This window comes from Salmo salar, chromosome ssa10, assembly GCF_905237065.1.
Source record: "Salmo salar chromosome ssa10, Ssal_v3.1, whole genome shotgun sequence".
NCBI classification, from domain to species: Eukaryota; Metazoa; Chordata; class Actinopteri; order Salmoniformes; family Salmonidae; genus Salmo; species Salmo salar.
The window spans coordinates 57,473,994-57,500,915 of NC_059451.1; the positions used below are offsets into that span (position 1 = coordinate 57,473,994).

At 43.8% G+C, this 26,922-nt stretch overlaps 1 protein-coding gene across 3 annotated transcripts in view; it reads left to right on the forward strand.

Moving 5' to 3' along the window:
- Window positions 1-26,922, forward strand: part of LOC106560617 (lipoma-preferred partner homolog) — a 591,662-nt gene that overhangs the window by 480,234 nt on the left and 84,506 nt on the right. For all 3 annotated transcript variants that reach the window (XM_045687984.1, XM_045687983.1, XM_045687985.1), the window contains 2 exons: window positions 17,772-17,950; window positions 19,981-20,101. In XM_045687984.1, coding sequence (XP_045543940.1) covers window positions 17,772-17,950; window positions 19,981-20,101 — 300 coding nt within the window. The remainder of the gene's footprint in view (window positions 1-17,771; window positions 17,951-19,980; window positions 20,102-26,922) is intronic.

Below are 26,922 nucleotides of genomic sequence, written 5' to 3' on the forward strand. Positions count from 1 at the left end.
GCCAGTGGGTGGACGGGCGAGGGGGGCGTGCCAGTGGGTGGACGGGCGAGGGGGGCGTGCCCAGTGGGTGGACGGGCGAGAGGGGGGGCGTGCCCGGTGGGAGGACGGGCGAGGGGGGCGTGCCCAGTGTGTGGACGGGCGAGGGGGGGCGTGCCCAGTGGGTGGACGGGCGAGGGGGGCGGAGGGGGGGCATGCCGGTGGGCGGGCGGGGGGTGCAGGGTGTTGGTGTGGTATACACACAGAGACCAAGAGAGCACTATGGAGGAAATAGAAAAGGAAAGGAGAGGAGGAAACTGACTTTAACACACTCCACTAACCCTTAGTTCAGCAAGAGGTTGTCTGACCTAAATACACTTTACCTCATCTACCTAGACGTTTGTTTAGCACGCTGGGCAGACACAGAGAAAGAAACAGGCAGAAAACCATAAATACATCACATTTAGAGGGAAGCAGAGAGGGGGAGAGCAGAAGTGGATTATATGTAGACGTTGACAGCCCTCTAGTGGTGGGTACAGTCTCCCCCTCTCTCTCTCCCTCTCGCTCTCTCTCTCTCTCTCTCTCACACTGTCTGTCTTTCACTTTCTGTCTGTCTCTTTCTCTCTCACCCTGTCTGACTTTCACTCTCTGTCTGTCTCTCTCTCTCACCCTGTCTGACTTTCACTCTCTGTCTCGGTCTCTCTCTCTCTCACCATCTCTGTCTTTCACTTTCTGTCTCTCTCTCTCTCTCTCTCACTCACCCTGTCTGTCTTTCACTCTCTCTCTCGGTCTCTCTCTGTCTCTCTCTCACCCTGTCTGTCTTTCACTTTCTGTCTGTCTGTCTCTCTCTCTCGCTCTCTCACCCTGTCTGTCTTTCACTTTCTGTCTCTCTGTCTCTCTCACCCTGTCTGTCTTTCACTCTCTGTCTCACCCTGTCTGTCCCTCTCTCTATTTCTCCCTCCCCCTGTCTCTCCCCCCTCTCTCTCTATTTCTCCCTCCCCCTGTCTCTCCCCCCTCTCTCTCTCTCTGTCTCACCCCTCTCTCTCTCTGTCTCACCCTGTCTGTCCCTCTCTCTCTATTTCTCCCTCCCCGTCTCTCCCCCCTCTCTCTCTATTTCTCCCTCCCCGTCTCTCCCCCCTCTCTCTATTTCTCCCTCCCCGTCTCTCCCCCCTCTCTCTCTGTCTCTCTCACTGTTTGTCTTTCTATTTCTGTCTGTCTCTCTATTTCTGTCTCTCTTTCTATCTCTCTGTCTATCTCGCTGTCTCTTTTTTGTCTGTCTCTCTCTTTCTCAGAGAGGAGGAGGTGGTTTTTGTGAATCTGTGGAAGTTAATATTGGCCACAAATCCAACTTCAATGTGAATCAACCAGCTCTCTCTGACGTCAGAACCAAACTTTTGCGTTTAACACATTAAAGAGGGAAAATGATTGCCTTAAACACTGATAAACGTGCACGTATACAGTTATCCATATGGATTACATGAATATGTATTGTCATTGCTAAAGAGCAGAGAAAAGGTTCAAGTCAAGTGTGCGACAAGCAAGCAGGAGACAGCAGGAGACATCTAGTTTTAAGTAGTGTAGTGATTACAGCAGGCTGGAGACATCAGGAGCCATCTGGTTTTAAGTAGTGTAGTGATTACAGCTGGCTGAGACATCTGGTTTTAAGTAGTGTAGTGATTACAGCTGGCTGGAGACATCTGGTTTTAAGAAGTGTAGTGATTACAGCTGGCTGGAGACATCTGGTTTTAAGTAGTGTAGTGATTACAGCAGGCTGGAGACATCTGGTTTTAAGTAGTGTGGTGATTACAGCTGGCTGGAGACATCAGGAGACATCTGGTTTTAAGTAGTGTAGTGATTACAGCTGGCTGGAGACATCTGGTTTTAAGTAGTGTAGTGATTACAGCTGGCTGGAGACATCTGGTTTTAAGTAGTGTAGTGATTACAGCTGGCTGGAGACATCTGGTTTTAAGTAGTGTAGTGATTACAGCAGGCTGGAGACATCTGGTTTTAAGTAGTGTAGTGATTACAGCTGGCTGGAGACATCAGGAGATATCTGGTTTTAAGTAGTGTAGTGATTACAGCTGGCTGGAGACATCTGGTTTTAAGTAGTGTAGTGATTACAGCAGGCTGGAGACATCTGGTTTTAAGTAGTGTAGTGATTACAGCTGGCTGGAGACATCAGGAGATATCTGGTTTTAAGTAGTGTAGTGATTACAGCTGGCTGGAGACATCTGGTTTTAAGTAGTGTAGTGATTACAGCAGGCTGGAGACATCTGGTTTTAAGTAGTGTAGTGATTACAGCAGCCTGGAGACATCAGAAGACATCTGGTTTTAAGTAGTGTTGTGATTACAGCTGGCTGGAGACATCTGGTAGTGTAGTGATTACAGCTGGCTGGAGACATCAGGAGACATCAGTTAGTCTACATAAGGCCAAGGTATTCTATTCCCTCTGGAGGAGAGGAGAGGAGAGGAGAGGAGAGGAGAGGAGAGGAGAGGAGAGGAGAGGAGAGGAGAGGAGAGGAGAGGAGAGGAGAGGAGAGGACCAGGAGAGAGAAGTGGCAATGAGAATAAGACGGGAGGAAACTACAGATAGATCAGGTGAAATGAGGTTGCATTCTGCTTTTCATGAACAGAATGCACACTCTCCAGGAGTCCTCTTCTTCCAAACGATTCCCTCCAGTCATCCATCAACTGCTGTCTCTATCTCTCTCTGCACTCTCACCCTGGGTAGGTCCCTATGCAGGGTAGGGTCTTTACACTGTCATCCCTAGTGAACCACAGCTTTACACTGTCATCACTAGTGAACCACAGCTTTACACTGTCATCCTTAGTGACCCACAGCTTTACACTGTCATCCCTAGTGAACCACAGCTTTACATTGTCATCCCTAGTGAACCACAGCTTTACATTGTCATCCCTAGTGAACCACAGCTTTACACTGTCATCCCTAGTGAACCACAGCTTTTTACTGTCATCCCTAGTGTCATGACGTTGGCCTCTTTTGGTACAGGGAGGACAGTTGACCCCTCCCTTTTGCACCCAATCCACCCTGTGTGTAAAGGGTCGTAAAAACTCTAAAATTCCAGGAGAGTCTCTGGCCACATGGCCCATAGAGAGACACAGGAAATTCTTCCAACTCATAGAATTGGAGAGCCAAGTGACATTTTGTGTTCTGGAGAAGGTATGGAAGATTGGTGAAGAATCCAGCTACGAACTGATCCGCTTGGTACAATTTTGTGATACTCAGAAGAGACAATATAGCCATATTACCATAAAACTGTTTATATAATAGCATCATAATGGTTGTATATAATGTATTCATAAGGATAAAGCTTTTGTAAGACATTGAGATGCTATGTACTGATGTAATGTGATAGAATTGTATTTCTGTAACCAAATCTAACTCAGTCATAGGCATGCCCCCAGGGACCCATACAGGACCAGGCATCATTTGACAAGCCTGTTCTATGGGCACTATAAAACACCCCCGGATTTACATTTCTTGAGACCAGGCCTACACTCCGTGGCCACATAGGTTCTACCATCTAATTCCTCTACTGAAAGTGAACCATACCACGTGGTTAACTTTTAGACTATTGATACCGACAGAATAAGAACAAGTCTTTGATATTAATTATTAGTCTGCAGCTAAGTAAATTATATCATCGAACGCGAAGACCAACGAAACAACCATTCGATGACGACATTAATGAATGTCGCTTTGAAAGATCCATTCTAACCGAGAGAGAGACTCTCCATCAGAACTACTCTCCAACAAGAATCAGAACGACACACTGAGCGTAAATATATATTGATTGCCATTGTTCCCGAATGAGTGAGCCTTCAATTGTCAATTGTTAATATTAATGAACTCTGTGTGCCACAGCTGACCTTTTATGATCCATTGTTCAACAGGCCGACCTGCCTGTTTAGCCCACAAGGGCACATTCCTCTACCAATCCTTTGTGACGATAGTTGCTGTTTGTATGTTTTTCTGTTAATTACTTAGTGTAGTAAATAAATGATTTTAAGACAATTGATGTATGGATGATTTTAGTAAAGACTGGGTTCGTGCAGATACAACAATTTACGACGTTTGGAATGAGACTGGACTAGAGGTAAAATACACCATTGAAACTAGAAGATAATCGGCCTATACTATAATAGAATATAATATTATAGTACAGGAAAGTTATATTAGGAAAATTATAGCTTTGTAATCTGAATATTCTCCTTGGTGCCCCGATCTCCTAGTTAATTACAATTAAACGATTAATCAGTTTAATCGCGTGATAATAATTACAGGGAGCTAATTGATAAACATATCTTCCGTTTAATGGTACCCCCAAAGACACGACACTAGTTAACCACAGCTTTTTACTGTCATCCCTAGTGACCCACAGCTTTACACTGTCATCCCTAGTGACCCACAGCTTTACACTGTCATCCCTAGTGACCCACAGCTTTACACTGTCATCCCTAGTGAACCACAGCCTGTAAAGTGGATCTGCTCAATAGCATATAGACTATAAATGTCACTAGGCATGCTCCTCAGCCATACTGAGCAGTAACTACAGTATGTGGTGGGTTATGTTCATTTTGCATCGTGGCTGAGTGGGCACGGAAGTGTCATTTTAAACGGCAGGGCCCAGCAGGCGTAGGGAGGGAGGATGATGATGTAGCGCAGTGTTGCCACACACCCCGAGCACTGTTTGAAAACACTGTGGCGCCCTGCCACTGCTCGATACGCACAGCCAGCCAATAGGAGCAGAGAGAGAGAGATTGATAGTTAGAGAGAGAGATTGATAGTTAGAGAGAGAGATTGATAGTTAGAGAGAGAGATTGATAGTTAGAGAGAGAGATTGGTAGTTAGAGAGATTGGTAGTTAGAGAGAGAGATTGATAGGCAGAGAGAGAGAGAGATTGATTGGTAGTTAGAGAGAGAGATTGATAGGCAGAGAGAGATTGATTGGTAGTTAGAGAGAGAGATTGATTGGTAGAGAGAGAGAGAGAGATTGGTAGTTAGAGAGAGAGATTGGTAGTTAGAGAGAGAGATTGGTAGTTAGAGAGAGAGATTGATAGTTTGATAGAGAGAGATTGATAGTTAGTGAGAGAGAGAGAGAGAGAGAGACGTTACAAAGAGCTGGTAGTCCCATCCACCAAACTACCAGGTGTGAAACAGGGAAGAGACTCAGAGGGTATGTTAATTTGGTATAGTGCAGACCTAACTCACTCTATTCAATTCATCAGAACAGGAACATTTTACATTTGGCTAGAAATTCTAAAGGAAATGATCTCAACAGAGAAAAATGTCCTCCTGTGTGCTACCTATATCCCCCCACTAGAATCCCCATACTTTAACGATGACAGCTTCTCCATCCTACCTATATCCCCCCACTAGAATCCCCATACTTTAACGATGACAGCTTCTCCATCCTACCTATATCCCCCCACTAGAATCCCCATACTTTAACGATGACAGCTTCTCCATCCTACCTATATCCCCCCACTAGAATCCCCATACTTTAATGAAGACAGCTTCTCCATCCTACCTATATCCCTCCACTAGAATCCCCATACTTTAACGATGACAGCTTCTCCATCCTACCTATATCCCCCCACTAGAATCCCCATACTTTAATGAAGACAGCTTCTCCATCCTAGAGGGGGAAATCAATCATTTCCAGGCCCAGGGACATGTACTAGTCTGTGGCGACCTAAATGCCAGAACTGGACAAGAACCTGACACCCTCAGCACACAGGGGGACAAACACCTACCTGGAGGTGACAGTATTCCCTCCCCCATATGACCCCCTAGATAAAACTACGACAACATAACCAACAAAAACGGGTCACAACTCCTGCAGCTCTGTTGAACGCTGGGTATGTACGTAGTCAACGGTAGGCTTCGAGGGGACTCCTACGGTAGGTACACCTATAGCTCATCTCTTGGCAGTAGTACTGTAGACTACTTTATCTCTGACCTCAACCCAGAGTCTCTTAGAGCGTCCACAGTCAGCCCACTAACACCCCTATCAGATCACAGCAAAACCACACTCTACTTGAACAGAGCAAACCTCAACCATGAGGCATCGAAGCCAGAGGAACTGCATACTATTAAGAGATGCTATAGAATGAAGGAAGGTAGTTTAGAAACCTACCAAACAACTAATGGCCAACAACAAATCCAATCCCTCCTAGACAACTTCCTAGACAAAATGTTTTCTTGCAATAGTGAAGGTTTAAACTTAGCAGTAGGAAGCTTGAACAATATATTTAACCTATCAGCAGAAAACCTAAGATAACAACTAACAACAATGAGAAATGTTTTTTATGAAGAATGTAAAAACCTAAGAAAGAAATTGAGAAACCAACAAAAACACATAAAGACCCAGAAAACCAGAAACTACACTTTCACTATGGTGAAACACTAAAACAATACAGAAAAACACGAAGAAAAAAAGAACAACAGAAAGCAGCTCAATTAAACTCTTCAACATTATCCTCCCTAATATTTTAAACCAAAGCCTGATCACCCCAATCCACAAGAGTGGAAACAAATTTGAATAGTTCCGGTAGAATATCCGTCAGCAGAAATCTCGGGAAATAATCTTCTGCATTATCATTAACAGCAGACTCCAATATTTCATCCATGTAAACAATGTCCTGAGCAAATGTCAAATTAGCTTTTTACCAAAATACCATATGCCAGACCACGTATACACCCTTATTGACAAACAAACAAAACAAAACAAAAGTAAAGTATTTTCATGCTTTGTTGATTTTGACTCAATTTGGCATGAGGGTCTGCTATACAAATTGATGGAAAGTAGCGTTGGGGGGGAAAGCATATGACATTATCAAATACATGTACACAAACAACAAGTGTGCAGTTAAAATTGGCAGTAAACACACAGAATTCTTCCAACAGGGCTGTGGGGTGAGACAGGGATGCAGCTTAAGCCCCACCCTCTTCAACATATATATCAACAAATTGGCGAGGGCACTAGAACATTCTCCAACCGGCCTCACCCTACTAGAATCTGAAGTCAAATGTCTACCTATCTGGTGATGATCTGGTGCTTCTGTCACCAATCAAGGAGGGCCTACAGCAGCACCTAGATCTTCTGCACAGATTCTGTCAGACCTGGGCCCTGACAGTAAATCTCAGTAAGACAAAAATAATGGTGTTCCAAAAAATTTCCAGTTGCCAGGAACACAAATACAAATTCCATCTAGACACCGTTGCCCTAGAGCACACAAAAAAACGATACATACCTCGGCCTAAACATCAGCACCACAGAGCTGTGAACAAGCTAAGAGACAAGGCAAGAAGGACCTTCTATGCCATCAAAAGGAACATAAAATTAGACATATCAATTAGGATCTCGCTAAAGATACTTGAATTAGTTATAAACTCAGCAAAAAAAGAAACGTCCCTTTTTCAGGATCCTGTCTTTCAAAGATAATTTGTAAAAATCCAAATAACTTCACAGATCTTCATTGTAAAGGGTTTAAACACTGTTTCCCATGCTAGTTTACTGAACCATAAACAATTAATGAACATGCACCTGTGGAACGGTCGTTAAGACACTAACAGCTTACAGATGGTAGGCAATTAAGGTCACAGTTATGAAAACTTAGGACACTAAAGAGACCCTTCTACTGACTCTGAAAAACACCAAAAGAAAGATGCCCAGGGCCCCTGCTCATCTGCGTGAACATGCCTTAGGCATGCTTCAAGGAGGCATGAGGACTGCAGATGTGGCCAGGGCAATAAATTGCAATGTCCGTACTGTGAGATGCCTAAGACAGCTCTACAGGGGGACAGGACGAACAGCTGATCATCTTCACAGTGGCAGACCACGTGTAACAACACCTGCACAGGATCAGTACATCTGAACATCACACCTGCGGGACAGTTACAGGATGGCAACAACAACTGCCCGAGTTACACCAGGAATGCACAATCCCTCCATCAGTGCTCAGACTGTCCGCAATAAGCTGAGGGCTTGTGGGCCTGTTGTAAGGCAGGTCCTCACCAGACATTACCAGCAACAACGTTGTCTATGGGCACAAACCCACCGTCGCTGGACCAGACAGGACTGGCAAAACGTGCTCTTCACTGACGAGTAGCGGTTTTGTCTCAGCAGGGTTGATGGTCAGATTTGCATTTATCGTCGAAGGAATGAGCGTTACACTGAGGCCTGTACTCTGGAGCGGGATCGATTTGGAGGCGAAGGGTCCGTCATGGTCTGGGGCGGCGTGTCACAGCATCATCGGACTGAGCTTGTTGCCATTGCCCTTTATGGTTGTGAGGTCAGGGGTCCACTCACCGACCAAGAATTCATAAAATTGGACAAACACAAATTGAGACTGCATGCAGAATTCTGCAAAAATATCATCCGTGTACAACGTTAAACACCAAATAATGCATGCAGAGAAGAATTAGGCCAATACCCGCTAATACCCGAAACTGAGCTGTAATTATCAAAATCCAGAAAAGAGACGTTAAATTCTACAACCACCTAAAAGGAAGCGATTCCCAAACCTTCTGTAATAAAGACATCACCTACAGAGAGTTTAACCTGGAGAAAAGTCCCCTAAGCAAGCTGGTCCTGGGGCTCTGTTCACGAACACACTCCACAGAGCCACAGGTCAGCAACACAATTAGACCGAACCAAATCATGAGAAAACAAAAAGATAATTACTTGACACATTGGAAAGAGTTAACAAAAAAACTGAGCAAACTAGAGTGCTATTTGGCCCTGTTGTGTTTTTGCTATGCCGGATTAAGTGATATGACATGCTATTCTATAAGATCATTTCTCTGTAATTGATATTACCTGATTAAGCTAATAAGGTAAATGTAATTAACTAGAAAGTCGGGGCCCCACGAAATAATGTTTATGGAGCTGTTATCTTCTGAATAAACTCTTAAAGACCTGGTAATTGTTTACATCAGTAGTAGTCAATATTTAATCGTCACTTTATTCAGTCTCATCTGAAAGTTGTAAATTCTTGGTTATCTTCACGAACCCTGGCTAACAAGTTGAATCAGCAATACAAAAATTGGTTTAATTATTTATTTACTAAATACCTAAATAATCACACAGAATTACATCTACACAGGATGGGTCATACATTGATTACAAATGATGTCATAAAGGAAAACGTCCCTAGCGGACGGAACAGATATGACGGCTGGTTACACAAAGAAAGGGGGTTGGGTTTTGAATGAAAGAGCGGGAAGACTGAGTAACAACGGGAGAAGCTATGCTATCGTAAATATAGAATCTTATGCATTCTAGATAACCGCCCTTTTGGAAAAGGAAAATGCAAGGAATATTTACTCTGAGCTGCGCTTCAATAGGTTGGTCGTAGATGGAAGGCCGGGTTGCCCAGCAGGGATCTCTTGTCCTTTGAAGAATGTCTCTGGTGGCAAACTGGATACGTTGTAGTATTGGTGTGTGTGTTAGACTGGATACGTCGTCCGTCCTTTCCTAGCCCACGTTTACAGCGGCTGCTGCTAACTCAACGGCTAGGAGGTATCACTTCTGGAGTGAATAAGAGTTCAAAGTTCATACCAAGTTGCCATACTTTTAAGCTCGTGCTATATTCTGGCTGGTATAGTCGAATTTCATCCTTTCGGCGTGTCGATCGTCACCTTCACATTAAACACGATGCTAATTTCGTTAGATTATTATCTGAGCCCGTTTAACGTATGACCGTTAACGGGTTTAAATAGTGGTGAAAGAAGGGTGTGTTTCATAGTTTACAACCCATGTCTGTTCACTTGGGTCTCTGAGTGAGCAGAGTGGTGTTCTTATGACAAACCGTTCTCATTAACCTCTCCAGCGTCTGATCCCGTCAGCGGGATCAAAATCCAGCGAAAAATCATATCGCCAATTAGCATTAAAAAAAATCATAATTTAAAAAATAAAAAATGTATATATATTTTTTTTTTTTATAGATACACCTCTCCTGAATCGACCCACGTCGTCCGATTTCAAAAAGGTTTTACAGGAAAAGCAAATCATTAGATTATGTTAGATGAGTCCATCGTAAAAAGCAGCTTCATAGCCATTTTCCGACCAACCACTTGCATCACATATAATCAAAAAACAGCTAAATGCAGCACTAACCTTTTACAAAATTCATCAGATGGCACCCCTAGGACATCGTTATACAATGCATGCATTCTTTTGTTCAATAAAGGTCATATTTATATATAAAAACAGCATTTTACATCGGCGTCTGACGTTGACTAAATAATTTCCCCTCAAATGCGTCCCGGTAAACAATGCTACAATTCCCTAAATTACTATCCGATAACGATTTTTTTAATTTATATTGTCAATCTAACATTTATAGATGAATATCTCTTGAGAACACCTGTCATACCAGATTTTAAATTAACTTTACTGGGTAATCACACTTTGCGATAAAAGGAGATGCGATACTCAGAAAATGAGCTAATATACAGAGCTCGGCGCCATCTTGGCACAATCGCATGTCACATCTCATCTTGTATAATATTGTCAATAATCGCCTACCTTTAGTTGTCTTCATCAGAAAGCATCCCAGGTCCACAACAGATGTATTTTCGGTCGAAAAAGTCCATACTTCACGTTCCATTAGCCTGCTGTTGGTAGCGCGTCCTTGGGCTCTCTCCAAATTCTCCGATGTGCGCAGGGCTGAAGTTTCGGATAAAATGATTCTCCCGCCTGTAGGTTCGTTCAAACATGTCAAACGTTGTAAAACATTAATCTTCAGGGCCTGTAACACCAAGAGAGCCAATAAGATTCGAGGGGGATGATTTAATTGTCTTTCAAACCCATTCCAAAGGTGGGGGTAGACATGGCCGCCGGCGTCATAATGGTGATGGCCCATCCCCTGTGACCAATTTCTAAAGAGTCTCATTCACTGAGTTTCGACTGTATAAGGCTCAAACCACTGTGAAAAGACTGGCGACATCTAGTGGAAGCAATAGGAAGTGCTCACTGAACCATGGTTAACGGTGTGATTTATAGGGAAAGATGAGAAGTCGAGTCCACAATTCTGAATTCCACTTCCTGTTTCAATCGGTCTCGGGGTTTTGACTGCCATTTGAGTTCTGTTATACTCACAGACACCATTCAAACAGTTTTAGAAACTTTAGGGTGTTTTCTATCCATATATAATTAATAAGTATATGCATGCCCTAGCTTCTGAGTTTGATTAGTAGGCCGTTGAAAATGGGAACGATTTTTTTTCAAAATGCGCTGTGGCGCCCCCTATCCTAGGGTATCCTCAAGAGGTTTTAAGAAGCTAAAAATTACATTTCATCATTTCACAAATAGTTTCATATTTAAACATTTAAATTGCACAACAATTCCATGGGAATCTGATAACTAGAATGTGTAGACTTTCCAAGATACAGTTTATGTCATCCTGTCATCAGTCATAATGTTTCAGATGACAACTGATCTGACATATTCATTAAGTACCAACGCATATTTTCAAATGGTTGGATTACCGAAATATGGTTCCGTTTCCCACCTTTTGATGTTCCCAGAATCTCTATGTTAACAAAGGGCTTTTCCAGAGTCCACTCTATAGAGTAGAGAGAGAGAAATGGGGGGGGGGGGGCGGGGGGGTATTTATGGGGGTCATAAACCTCCCCAACAGGCCAACATCATGACAGCCCTAAACAGAGAGTACACAGTGGCAGAATACCTGACCACTGTGACTGACCCAAACTTAAGGAAAGCTTTGACAATGTACAGACTCAGTGAGCATAGCCTTGCTATTGAGAAAGGCCGCCGTAGGCAGACCTGACTCTCAAGAGAAGACAGGCTATGTGCACACTGCCCACAAAATGAGATGGAAACTGAGCTGTACTTCCTAACCTCCTGCCAAATGGATGACCATATTAGAGACACATATTTCCCTCAGATTACACAGATCCACAAAGAATTCAAAAAATAATGTTTGATAAACTCCCATATCTACTGGGTGAAATATCACAGCAGCAAGATGTGTGACCTGTTGCCACAAGAAAAGGTCAACCAGTGAAGAACAAACACCATTGTAAATACAACCCATATTTATGTTTATTTATTTCCCCTTTTTGTACTTTAACTATTTGCACATCATTACAACACTGTAAATAGACATAATATGACATTTGAAATGTCTTTATTCTTTTGGAACTTTTTTAAGGGTAATGTTTACTGTTCATTTTTGCTTTGGCAAAATGTTAACATATGTTTCTCATGCCAATAAAGCCCTTGAATTGAATTGAGAGAGAGAGAAAGAGAGAGGCAGAGGTAGAGAGAGAGAGAGAAATGCAGAGAGAAAGATGCAGAGATCCAGGAAATGCCTGAGCACAGCCCCCTCCCCATCAGCCAATCACATGGCCTATCAGTCAGCTAATTGATGCTATCTCCATCATCTTCCCTCCCCAGTCCCCCTGTAATTGCAGAGCTGTTTAGAGAGGGAAAATCATTATTTCTGAAATATCGGAGTAACAAATGGCAGTGTAGATATTATTAAGGAGAGGGATGTCTGAGATCAGACAGAGTTGGATGGGTCTGCCACGTCCCCCTGCGGGCCGCCTGCCCAGCGAGCCTTCCAGCCTGGAGGGGGAAAACCTGCAGTCATCACAAAGTGGATGTATTTACAGCCCCCTCTGACCCACTCACCAATCAGAGGGGGGAACGGCGGTCGCTAGGCGGGTGAAAAACAACTGTGTTTGTGTTTGAGAATACTCTGCTAATCAGAATCCCTCAGAGAGAGAGAGAGAGGGACATTCTACACCAGAACCACTCAACGGAGAGATACATTCTAGACCAGAACCACTCAACGTGGACATACATTCTAGACCAGAACCACTCAACGTAGAGATACATTCTAGACCAGAACCACTCAACGTAGAGATACATTCTAGACCAGAACCACTCAACGTAGAGATACATTCTACACCAGAACCACTCAACGGAGAGATACATTCTACACCAGAACCACTCAAATCTGTATCTTGCTACCAGTCACTTTTCAGCCCTGTTTAAATCTGTATCCTGCTAACAGTCACTTTTCAGCCCAGTTTAAATCTGTATTCTGCTACCAGTCACTGTTCAGCCCTGTTTAAATCTGTATCCTGCTACCAGTCACTTTTCAGCCCAGTTTAAATCTGTATCCTGCTACGAGTCACTTTTCAGCCCAGTTTAAATCTGTATCCTGCTACCAGTCACTTTTCAGCCCTGTTTAAATCTGTATCCTACTACCAGTCACTTTTCAGCCCTGTTTAAATCTGTATCCTGCTACCAGTCACCTTTCAGCCCTGTTTAAATCTGTATCCTGCTACCAGTCATCTTTCAGCCCTGTTTAAATCGGTATCCTGCTACCAGTCACTTTTCAGCCCTGTTTAAATCGGTATCCTGCTACCAGTCACTTTTCAGCCCTGTTTAAATCGGTATCCTGCTACCAGTCACTTTTCAGCCCTGTTTAAATCGGTATCCTGCTACCAGTCACTTTTCAGCCCTGTTTAAATCTGTATCCTGCTACCAGTCACTTTTCAGCCCTGTTTAAATCTGTATCCTACTACCAGTCACTTTTCAGCCCTGTTTAAATCGGTATCCTGCTACCAGTCACTTTTCAGCCCTGTTTAAATCTGTATCCTGCTACCAGTCACTTTTCAGCCCTGTTTAAATCTGTATCCTGCTACCAGTCACTTTTTATGTATAAACCTACCTTAACCACTCCAGGACCCCTGGACATTCAGTGGTTGTGCAGAGTGTAGAGGAGGCAGGTAGCTTAGTGGTTAGAGTGTAGAGGAGGCAGGTAGCCTAGTGGTTAGAGTGTACAGGAGGCAGGTAGCCTAGTGGTTAGAGTGTAGAGGAGGCAGGTAGCCTAGTGGTTAGAGTGTAGAGGAGGCAGGTAGCCTAGTGGTTAGAGTGTAGAGGAGGCAGGTAGCCTAGTGGTTAGAGTGTAGAGGAGGCAGGTAGCCTAGTGGTTAGAGTGTAGAGGCGGCAGGTAGCCTAGTGGTTAGAGTGTAGAGGCGGCAGGTAGCCTAGTGGTTAGAGTGTAGAGGAGGCAGGTAGCCTAGTGGTTAGAGGAGGCAGGTAGCCTAGTGGTTAGAGGAGGCAGGTAGCCTAGTGGTTAGAGGAGGCAGGTGGCCTAGTGGTTAGAGGAGGCAGGTGGCCTAGTGGTTAGAGGAGGCAGGTGGCCTAGTGGTTAGAGGAGGCAGGTGGCCTAGTGGTTAGAGGAGGCAGGTGGCCTAGTGGTTAGAGGAGGCAGGTGGCCTAGTGGTTAGAGGAGGCAGGTGGCCTAGTGGTTAGAGGAGGCAGGTGGCCTAGTGGTTAGAGGAGGCAGGTGGCCTAGTGGTTAGAGGAGGCAGGTGGCCTAGTGGTTAGAGGAGGCAGGTGGCCTAGTGGTTAGAGGAGGCAGGTGGCCTAGTGGTTAGAGGAGGCAGGTGGCCTAGTGGTTAGAGGAGGCAGGTGGCCTAGTGGTTAGAGGAGGCAGGTGGCCTAGTGGTTAGAGGAGGCAGGTGGCCTAGTGGTTAGAGGAAGCAGGTGGCCTAGTGGTTAGAGGAGGCAGGTGGCCTAGTGGTTAGAGGAAGCAGGTGGCCTAGTGGTTAGAGGAGGCAGGTGGCCTAGTGGTTAGAGGAGGCAGGTGGCCTAGTGGTTAGAGGAGGCAGGTGGCCTAGTGGTTAGAGGAGGCAGGTGGCCTAGTGGTTAGAGGAGGCAGGTGGCCTAGTGGTTAGAGGAGGCAGGTGGCCTAGTGGTTAGAGGAGGCAGGTGGCCTAGTGGTTAGAGGAGGCAGGTGGCCTAGTGGTTAGAGGAGGCAGGTGGCCTAGTGGTTAGAGGAGGCACGTGGCCTAGTGGTTAGAGGAGGCAGGTGGCCTAGTGGTTAGAGGAGGCAGGTGGCCTAGTGGTTAGAGGAGGCAGGTGGCCTAGTGTTCTGTTATACTCACAGACACCATTCAAACAGTTTTAGAAAATTTAGGGTGTTTTCTATCCATATGTAATAAGTATATGCATATTCTAGTTACTGGGTAGGAGTGGTAACCAGATTAAATCGGGTATGTTTTTTATCCAGCCGTGTCAATACTGCCCCCTAGCCCTAACAGGTTAACTGAATTTGCCTAGTTAAATAAAGGTTCAATCGAAAAACGTATGGAAGCCCCTTATTCACTCTTATTAGCCCAGTGAATTATTGCACCACATGACAAGGGGCTTCCTTGTCATACTCTCGTTTCTATCAAGGGAACACATCTCCCTTGCTACATTTACACATGTTCTCTCCAATGACAAAAATCTCTTGAGTTTTCTGTTATTGAAAGAGACCTTTTCCTTTTTTTAGAGGAGGCAGGTGGCCTAGTGGTTAGAGGAGGCAGGTGGCCTAGTGGTTAGAGGAGGCAGGTGGCCTAGTGGTTAGAGGAGGCAGGTGGCCTAGTGGTTAGAGGAGGCAGGTGGCCTAGTGGTTAGAGGAGGCAGGTGGCCTAGTGGTTAGAGGAGGCACGTGGCCTAGTGGTTAGAGGAGGCAGGTGGCCTAGTGGTTAGAGGAGGCAGGTGGCCTAGTGGTTAGAGGAGGCAGGTGGCCTAGTGGTTAGAGGAGGCAGGTGGCCTAGTGGTTAGAGGAGGCAGGTGGCCTAGTGGTTAGAGGAGGCAGGTGGCCTAGTGGTTAGAGGAGGCAGGTGGCCTAGTGGTTAGAGGAGGCAGGTGGCCTAGTGGTTAGAGGAGGCAGGTGGCCTAGTGGTTAGAGGAGGCAGGTGGCCTAGTGGTTAGAGGAGGCAGGTGGCCTAGTGGTTAGAGGAGGCAGGTAGACTAGTGGTTAGAGCGTTGGACTAGTAACCGAAAGGTTGCTTGATAGAATCCCCGAGCAGGACAAGGTAAAAATCTGTCGTTCTGCCCCTGAACAAGGCAGTTAACCCACTGTTCCTAGGCCGTCATTGAAAATAAGAATTTGTTCTTAACCTCTATGGGCTAGGTGGGACGCTTGCGTAACAGCCACTGCCAGCCTGTGGCGCGATTTTCAAAACCTTAAAAATCCTATTACTTCAATTTCTCAAACATATGACTATTTTACAGCCATTTAAAGACAAGACTCTCGTTAATCTAACCACACTGTCCGATTTCAAAAAGGCTTTACAACGAAAGCAAAACATTAGATTATGTCAGCAGAGTACCAAGCCAGAAATAATCAGACACCCATTTTTCAAGCCAGCATATAATGTCACCAAAACCCAGAAGACAGCTAAATGCAGCACTCACCTTTGATGATCTTCATCAGATGACAACCCTAGGACATTATGTTATACAATACATGCATGTTTTGTTCAATCAAGTTCATATTTATATCAAAAACCAGCTTTTTACATTAGCATGTGACGTTCAGAACTAGCAAACTAGCAAACTAGCAAACTTCCGGGGAATTCGCTAACATTTTACTAAATTACTCACGATAAACGTTCACAAAAAGCATAACAATTATTTTAAGAATTATAGATACAGACCTCCTCTATGCACTCGATATGTCCGATTTTAAAATAGCTTTTTGGTGAAAGCACATTTTGCAATATTCTAAGTACATAGCCCAGGCATCACGGGCTCGCTATTTAGACACCCGGCAAGTTTAGCACTCACCATAATCATATTTACTATTATAAAAGTTTGATTACCTTTTGTTGTCTTCGTCAGAATGCACACCCAGGACTGCTACTTCAATAACAAATGTTGGTTTGGTCCAAAATAATCCATCGTTATATCCGAATAGCGGCGTTTTGTTCGTATGCGTTCCAGACACTATCCGAAATAGTAAAGAAGTGTCACGCGCATGGCGCAATTCGTGACAATAAAAATTCTAAATATTCCATTACCGTACTTTCGAAGCATGTCAACCGCTGTTTAAAATCAATTTTTACGACATTTTTCTCGTAGAAAAGCGATAATATTCCGACAGGGAATCTCCTTTTCGGCAAACAGAGGAAAAATCCCAAAGGCGGGGGCGGTCGGGGTCACGCGCATAAGCCCGTGTCCCTTGATCGGCCACTTGAGAAAGGCGATAATGTGTTTCAGCCTGGGGCTGGAATGACGACATTCTGTTTTTTCCCGGGCTCTGGGCGCCTATGGACGACGTGGGAAGTGTCACGTTAGAGCAGAGATCCTTAGTAAATGATAGAGATGGAAAAGAAGTTCAAGAAATGGTCAGACAGGCCACTTCCTGTAAAGGAATCTCTCAGGTTTTGACCTGCCATTTGAGTTCTGTTATACTCACAGACACCATTCAAACAGTTTTAGAAAATTTAGGGTGTTTTCTATCCATATGTAATAAGTATATGCATATTCTAGTTACTGGGTAGGAGTGGTAACCAGATTAAATCGGGTATGTTTTTTATCCAGCCGTGTCAATACTGCCCCCTAGCCCTAACAGGTTAACTGAATTTGCCTAGTTAAATAAAGGTTCAATCGAAAAACGTATGGAAGCCCCTTATTCACTCTTATTAGCCCAGTGAATTATTGCACCACATGACAAGGGGCGGACCACACCGTATTGCCTCTGAGCAATTGGCCATCATTGTCATAATGCTACATTGTCGGTTGTTTAAAAAAAATAAAATAATATTTTTTAAAGTGACGGCGCAAGTCTTCAATAATGACCTTCTGTTACTCTCGTTTCTATCAAGGGAACACATCTCCCTTGCTACATTTACACATGTTCTCTCCAATGACAAAAATCTCTTGAGTTTTCTGTTATTGAAAGAGACCTTTTCCTTTTTTTTATTGACATAACTGTTGTCTGTGTGTGTTTCAGAACACCCTGGAGTCCTGTAACATCTGCAGTAAACCCATCATGGAGCGTATCCTGCGGGCTACAGGGAAGGCCTACCACCCACACTGTTTCACCTGTGTGGTGTGTCAACGCAGCCTGGACGGTATACCCTTCACTGTGGACTCTGCCAACCACATCCACTGCATCGACGACTTCCATAAGTAAGGGGGGCTGCTGCAAACACACACTCAGACAGAGGGACACACACACCCAAGTATATCAAATCAAATCAAATAACATTTTATTTGTCACATACACATGGTTAGCAGATGTTAATGCGAGTGTAGCGAAATGCTTGTGCTTCTAGTTCCGACCGTGCAGTAATATCTAACAAGTAATCTAACGTAACAATTTCACAACAACAACCATATATACACAAGTGTAAAGGAATGAATATAATGTATGTTCGTTTTATTGGCTAATAAATGGCCTGTACATTAAGTTGTGAAGAGAAACAGAAGTAAAAATCGTCTAACCTCACGTTCAGAAAGTAAACAAGTCTTGTGAAGTAAAAAACCTGCTGGTTAATTCCTCATGACGAAGTTAACGTAGCAGGAGTAGAACGACGCCTGAGCAGAGTCCGCACTTGTGTTTTTCAGGGGAAACTGAAAATACTGTGTCCCTGAAAACCAGAAACATTCACTTTCTACCAACGCCGCTAACGTTGTGACAAGCCTGACTTCGACAAAGCAGTCTGGTCGCGTTCCCCTGCCAACGCTGCTAACGGTGTGACAAGCCTGACTTCGACAAAGCAGTCTGGTCGTGTTCCCCTGCCAACGCTGCTAACGGTGTGACAAGCCTGACTTCAACAAAGCAGTCTGGTGCGTTCCCCTGCCAACGCCGCTAACGGTGTGACAAGCCTGACTTCAAGAAAGCAGTCTGGTGCGTTCCCCTGCCAACGCCGCTAACGGTGTGACAAGCCTGACTTCAACAAAGCAGTCTGGTGCGTTCCCCTGCCAACGCTGCTAACGGTGTGACAAGCCTGACTTCAACAAAGCAGTCTGGTCACGTTCCCCTGCTCAGACGTTGCACACATCAACCAATGGTTGCGTGCCACGTCATCATCTGTGTCATCAACTGACAGATTGCTTTAACATATGATGTGGTTAACTGATATGTAAAATACTTATCCAGGCGCTGTAATATCTGGCGTCAGCAACACCTGGGCAGAAGATTGCACCCTTTATGTCGACGAACAGATGTTTTCACCAACCCACCACCCAACTCACTTCCTGTTCTGAGCCAATCACAAAGCCACCACCCACCTCACTTCCTGGTTCTGAGCCAATCACAAAGCCACCACCCACCTCACTTCCTGATTCTGAGCCAATCACAAAACCACCACCCATCTCACTTTTCTGGTTCTGAGCCAATCACCAAGCCACCTCACTTCTTGATTCTGAGCCATTCATTGGGCCTCACCTCCAATCCCCTGATAGGAGCTGTCTTCACTTCCTCGAGGATCTTCTTGTTAGAGAGACCTGTTCCTCCTCTAGGTGTTCCCTGTATGTATTTAGTTCAGTCACCTGAGTTAGAAGATCACTAATTGATTTCACAGTTTATTTGTATTCACATGTACATTCAAATGTTTTCTCTCCCCCTCCCCTCTGTCTCTCTCTCCCTCCCCTCTGAATCTCTTTCCTCCCTCTCTCCCCCTCCCCACTGTCTCTCTCTCCCCCTTACTTCTCTCCCTCTCCTCTCTCTCTCCCCCTTTACGTATCTCCCTCTCTCCCACTCTCCTCTCTCTCTTCCCTTCCTCTCTTTCTCCCCCTCCCAACTCTCTCTCTCCCCCTTACATTTCTTTCTCTCTTCCCTTCCTCTCTTTCTCCCCCTCCCAACTCTCTCTCTCCCCCTTACATTTCTTTCTCTCTTCCCTTCCTCTCTTTCTCCCCTCCCAACTCTCTCTCTCCCCCTTACATTTCTTTCCCTCTCTCTCCTTCTCTCTGTCTCTCTCTCCCCCTCCCCTCTGTCTCTCTCTCCCGCTCTCCTCTGTCTCTCTCTCCTGCTCTCCTCTGTCTCTCTCTCCCCCTCCCCTCTGTGTCTCTCTCCCGCTCTCCTCTGTCTCTCTCTCCTCTCTTTGTCTGCCTCTCCCCTCTGTCTCTCTCTCCTCCTTCTCTCCCCCTTCCCTCTCTCTCTCTCCTCTGTCCCCTTCTCCCCCACTCTCCTCTGTCTCTCCCCTCCTCCCCATTAGGAAGTTTGCCCCTCGTTGCTGTGTGTGTTCTGAGCCCATCATGCCAGCTCCAGGCCAGGAAGAGACTGTTCGTATCGTCGCCTTGGATCGGGACTTCCACGTGCAGTGTTACCGCTGTGAGGTGTGTATCTACTTTACAGTGTTACCTCTGTGAGGTGTGTATCTACTATACAGTGTTACCTCTGTGAGGTGTGTATCTACTATACAGTGTTACCTCTGTGAGGTGTGTATCTACTTTACAGTGTTACCTCTGTGAGGTGTGTATCTACTATACAGTGTTACCTCTGTGAGGTGTGTATCTACTATACAGTGTTACCGCTGTGAGGTGTGTATCTACAGTGTTACCTCTGTGAGGTGTGTATCTACTTTACAGTGCTACCTCTGTGAGGTGTGTATCTACTTAACAGTGTTACCTCTGTGAGGTGTGTATCTATAGTGTTACCGCTGTGAGTTGTGTACCTACAGTGTTACCGCTGTGAGTTGTGTATCTACTATACAGTGTTACCTCTGTGAGGTGTGTATCTACTTTATAGTGTTACCTCTGTGAGTTGTGTATCTATAGTGTTACCTCTGTGAGGTGTGTATCTACTTTACAGTGTTACCGCTGTGAGGTGTGTATCTATAGTGTTACCTCTGTGAGTTGTGTATCTATAGTGTTACCTCTGTGAGTTGTGTATCTACTATACAGTGTTACCTCTGTGAGGTGTGTATCTATAGTGTTACCTCTGTGAGTTGTGTATCTATAGTGTTAACTCTGTGAGGTGTGTATCTACTATACAGTGTTACCTCTGTGAGTTGTGTATCTACTATGCAGTGTTACCTCTGTGAGGTGTGTATCTATAGTGTTACCTCTGTGATGTGTGTATCTACTTTACAGTGTTACCTCTGTGAGGTGTGTATCTATAGTGTTACCTCTGTGAGTTGTGTATATATAGTGTTACCTCTGTGAGTTGTGTATCTACTCTACAGTGTTACCTCTGTGAGGTGTGTATCTACTCTACAGTGTAACCTCTGTGAGGTGTGTATCTATAGTGTTACCTCTGTGAGTTGTGTATCTACTATACAGTGTTACCTCTGTGAGGTGTGTATCTACTCTACAGTGTTACCTCTGTGAGGTGTGTATCTATAGTGTTACCTCTGTGAGTTGTGTATCTACTTTATAGTGTTACCTCTGTGAGGTGTGTATCTACTCTACAGTGTTACCTCTGTGAGGTGTGTATCTATAGTGTTACCGCTGTGAGTTGCGTATCTACAGTGTTACTGCTGTGAGTTGTGTATCTACAGTGTTACCTCTGTGAGTTGTGTATCTATAGTGTTACCTCTGTGAGGTGTATATCTACTATACAGTGTTACCTCTGTGAAGTGTGTATCTATAGTGTTACCTCTGTGAGGTGTGTATCTACTATACAGTGTTACCTCTGTGAGGTGTGTATCTACAGTGTTACCTCTGTGAGGTGTGTATCTACTATACAGTGTTACCTCTGTGAGGTGTGTATCTATAGTGTTACCTCTGTGAGGTGTGTATCTATAGTGTTACCTTTGTGAGGTGTGTATCTACTATACAGTGTTACCTCTGTGTGGTGTGTATCTACAGTGTTACCTCTTTGAGGTGTGTATCTACAGTGTTACCTCTGTGAGGTGTGTATCTACTATACAGTGTTACCTCTGTGAGGTGTGTATCTATAGTGTTACCTCTGTGAGGTGTGTATCTATAGTGTTACCTTTGTGAGGTGTGTATCTACTCTACAGTGTTACCTCTGTGAGGTGTGTATCTACTATATAGTGTTACCTCTGTGAGGTGTGTATCTACTCTACAGTGTTACCTCTGTGAGGTGTGTATCTACTCTACAGTGTAACCTCTGTGAGGTGTGTATCTACTATATAGTGTTACCTCTGTGAGGATTGTATCTACTCTACAGTGTAACCTCTGTGAGGTGTGTATCTATAGTGTTACCTCTGTGAGTTGTGTATCTACTATACAGTGTTACCTCTGTGAGGTGTGTATCTACTCTACAGTGTTACCTCTGTGAGGTGTGTATCTACTATATAGTGTTACCTCTGTGAGGTGTGTATCTACTCTACAGTGTAACCTCTGTGAGGTGTGTATCTATAGTGTTACCTCTGTGAGTTGTGTATCTACTATACAGTGTTACCTCTGTGAGGTGTGTATCTACTCTACAGTGTTAACTCTGTGAGGTGTGTATCTATAGTGTTACCTCTGAGTTGTGTATCTACTTTATAGTGTTACCTCTGTGAGGTGTGTATCTACTCTACAGTGTTACCTCTGTGAGGTGTGTATCTATAGTGTTACCTCTGTGAGTTGTGTATCTACTTTATAGTGTTACCTCTGAGTTGTGTGTCTACTTTATAGTGTTACCTCTGTGAGGTGTGTTTCTATAGTGTTACCTCTGTGAGTTGTGTTTCTATAGTGTTACCTCGGTGAGGTGTGTATCTACTTTTCAGTGTTACCGCTGTGAGTTGTGTATCTATATAGTTACCTCTGTGAGATGTGTATCTATAGTGTTACCTCTGTGAGTTGTGTATCTACTATACAGTGTTACCTCTGTGAGGTTTGTATCTACTCTACAGTGTTACCTCTGTGAGGTGTGTATCTATAGTGTTACCTCTGTGAGTTCTGTATCTACTTTATAGTGTTACCTCTGTGAGGTGTGTATCTACTCTACAGTGTTACCTCTGTGAGGTGTGTATCTATAGTGTTACCTCTGTGAGGTGTATATCTACTATACAGTGTTACCTCTGTGAGGTGTGTATCTACAGTGTTACCTCTGTGAGGTGTGTGTCTACAGTGTTACATCTGTGATGTGTGTATCTACTTTACAGTGTTACCTCTGTGATGTGTGTATCTTCTTTACAGTGTTACCTCTGTGAGGTGTGTATCTACTATACAGTGTTACCTCTGTGAGGTGTGTATCTACTCTACAGTGTTTCCTCTGTGAGGTGTGTATCTATAGTGTCACCTCTGTGAGGTGTTTATCTACTTTACAGTGTTACCTCTGTGAGGTGTGTATCTATAGTGTTACCTCTGTGAGTTGTGTATCTATAGTGTTACCTCTGTGAGGTGTATATCTACTATACAGTGTTACCTCTGTGAGGTGTGTATCTATAGTGTTACCTCTGTGAGGTGTGTATCTACTATACAGTATTACCTCTGTGAGTTGTGTACCTACAGTGTTACCGCTGTGAGTTGTGTATCTACTATACAGTGTTACCTCTGTGAGGTGTGTATCTACTTTATAGTGTTACCTCTGTGAGTTGTGTATCTATAGTGTTACCTCTGTGAGGTGTGTATCTACTTTACAGTGTTACCGCTGTGAGGTGTGTATCTATAGTGTTACCTCTGTGAGTTGTGTATCTATAGTGTTACCTCTGTGAGTTGTGTATCTACTATACAGTGTTACCTCTGTGAGGTGTGTATCTATAGTGTTACCTCTGTGAGTTGTGTATCTATAGTGTTAACTCTGTGAGTTGTGTATCTACTATGCAGTGTTACCTCTGTGAGGTGTGTATCTATAGTGTTACCTCTGTGATGTGTGTATCTACTTTACAGTGTTACCTCTGTGAGGTGTGTATCTATAGTGTTACCTCTGTGAGTTGTGTATCTATAGTGTTACCTCTGTGAGTTGTGTATCTACTCTACAGTGTTACCTCTGTGAGGTGTGTATCTACTCTACAGTGTAACCTCTGTGAGGTGTGTATCTATAGTGTTACCTCTGTGAGTTGTGTATCTACTATACAGTGTTACCTCTGTGAGGTGTGTATCTACTCTACAGTGTTACCTCTGTGAGTTGTGTATCTACTTTATAGTGTTACCTCTGTGAGGTGTGTATCTACTCTACAGTGTTACCTCTGTGAGGTGTGTATCTATAGTGTTACCGCTGTGAGTTGCGTATCTACAGTGTTACTGCTGTGAGTTGTGTATCTACAGTGTTACCTCTGTGAGTTGTGTATCTATAGTGTTACCTCTGTGAGGTGTATATCTACTATACAGTGTTACCTCTGTGAAGTGTGTATCTATAGTGTTACCTCTGTGAGGTGTGTATCTACTATACAGTGTTACCTCTGTGAGGTGTGTATCTACAGTGTTACCTCTGTGAGGTGTGTATCTACTATACAGTGTTACCTCTGTGAGGTGTGTATCTATAGTGTTACCTCTGTGAGGTGTGTATCTATAGTGTTACCTTTGTGAGGTGTGTATCTACTATACAGTGTTACCTCTGTGTGGTGTGTATCTACAGTGTTACCTCTTTGAGGTGTGTATCTACAGTGTTACCTCTGTGAGGTGTGTATCTACTATACAGTGTTACCTCTGTGAGGTGTGTATCTATAGTGTTACCTCTGTGAGGTGTGTATCTATAGTGTTACCTTTGTGAGGTGTGTATCTACTCTACAGTGTTACCTCTGTGAGGTGTGTATCTACTATATAGTGTTACCTCTGTGAGGTGTGTATCTACTCTACAGTGTTACCTCTGTGAGGTGTGTATCTACTCTACAGTGTAACCTCTGTGAGGTGTGTATCTACTATATAGTGTTACCTCTGTGAGGTGTGTATCTACTCTACAGTGTAACCTCTGTGAGGTGTGTATCTATAGTGTTACCTCTGTGAGTTGTGTATCTACTATACAGTGTTACCTCTGTGAGGTGTGTATCTACTCTACAGTGTTACCTCTGTGAGGTGTGTATCTACTATATAGTGTTACCTCTGTGAGGTGTGTATCTACTCTACAGTGTAACCTCTGTGAGGTGTGTATCTATAGTGTTACCTCTGTGAGTTGTGTATCTACTATACAGTGTTACCTCTGTGAGGTGTGTATCTACTCTACAGTGTTAACTCTGTGAGGTGTGTATCTATAGTGTTACCTCTGAGTTGTGTATCTACTTTATAGTTTTACCTCTGTGAGGTGTGTATCTACTCTACAGTGTTACCTCTGTGAGGTGTGTATCTATAGTGTTACCTCTGTGAGTTGTGTATCTACTTTATAGTGTTACCTCTGAGTTGTGTGTCTACTTTACAGTGTTACCTCTGTGAGGTGTGTATCTATAGTGTTACCTCTGTGAGTTGTGTATCTATAGTGTTACCTCTGTGAGGTGTGTATCTACTTTACAGTGTTACCGCTGTGAGTTGTGTATCTATATTTTTACCTCTGTGAGATGTGTATCTATAGTGTTACCTCTGTGAGGTGTGTATCTACTATACAGTGTTACCTCTGTGAGTTTCTGTATCTACTCTACAGTGTTACCTCTGTGAGGTGTGTATCTATAGTGTTACCTCTGTGAGTTGTGTATCTACTTTATAGTGTTCCCTCTGTGAGGTGTGTATCTACTCTACAGTGTTACCTCTGTGAGGTGTGTATCTATAGTGTTACCTCTGTGAGGTGTGTATCTACTATACAGTGTTACCTCTGTGAGGTGTGTATCTAAGTGTTACCTCTGTGAGGTGTGTATCTATAGTGTTACCTCTGTGAGGTGTATATCTACTATACAGTGTTACCTCTGTGAGGTGTGTATCTTACAGTGTTACCTCTGTGAGGTGTGTGTCTACAGTGTTACCTCTGTGAGGTGTGTGTCTACAGTGTTACCTCTGTGATGTGTGTATCTACTTTACAGTGTTACCTCTGTGAGGTGTGTATCTACTATACAGTGTTACCTCTGTGAGGTGTGTATCTACTATAAGTGTTACCTCTGTGAGGTGTGTATCTACTATACAGTGTTACCTCTGTGAGGTGTGTATCTATAGTGTTACCTCTGTGAGGTGTGTATCTACTTTAACAGTGTTACCTCTGTGAGGTGTGTATCTATAGTGTTACCTCTGTGAGTTGTGTATCTACCTTATAGTGTTACCTCTGTGAGGTGTGTATCTACTCTACAGTGTTACCTCTGTGAGGTGTGTATCTATAGTGTTACCTCTGTGAGTTGTGTATCTATAGTGTTACCTCTGTGAGGTGTATATCTACTATACAGTGTTACCTCTGTGATGTGTGTATCTATAGTGTTAACTCTGTGAGGTGTGTATCTACCTTATAGTGTTACCTCTGTGAGGTGTGTATCTACTCTACAGTGTTACCTCTGTGAGGTGTGTATCTATAGTGTTACCTCTGTGAGGTGTGTATCTGTAGTGTTACCTCTGTGAGGTGTGTATCTATAGTGTTACCTCTGTGAGGTGTGTATCTATAGTGTTACCTCTGTGAGGTATCTACTTTACAGTGTTACCTCTGTGAGGTGTGTATCTATAGTGTTACCTCTGTGAGGTGTGTATCTACTATACAGTGTTACCTCTGTGAGGTGTGTATCTATAGTGTTACCTCTGTGAGGTGTGTATCTACTATACAGTGTTACCTCTGTGAGGTGTGTATCTACTCTACAGTGTTACCTCTGTGAGGTGTGTATCTATAGTGTTACCTCTGTGAGGTGTGTATCTACTTTACAGTGTTACCTCTGTGAGGTGTGTATCTATAGTGTTACCTCTGTGAGTTGTGTATCTATAGTGTTACCTCTGTGAGGTGTGTATCTACTATACAGTGTTACCTCTGTGAGGTGTGTATCTACCTTATAGTGTTACCTCTGTGAGGTGTGTATCTACTCTACAGTGTTACCTCTGTGAGGTGTGTATCTATAGTGTTACCTCTGTGAGGTGTGTATCTATAGTGTTACCTCTGTGAGGTGTGTATCTACTTTACAGTGTTACCTCTGTGAGGTGTGTATCTATAGTGTTACCTCTGTGAGTTGTGTATCTACTATACAGTGTTACCTCTGTGAGGTGTGTATCTACAGTGTTACCTCTGTGAGGTGTGTATCTATAGTGTTACCTCTGTGAGTTGTGTATCTACTATACAGTGTTACCTCTGTGAGGTGTGTATCTACTCTACAGTGTTACCTCTGTGAGGTGTGTATCTATAGTGTTACCTCTGTGAGGTGTGTATCTAT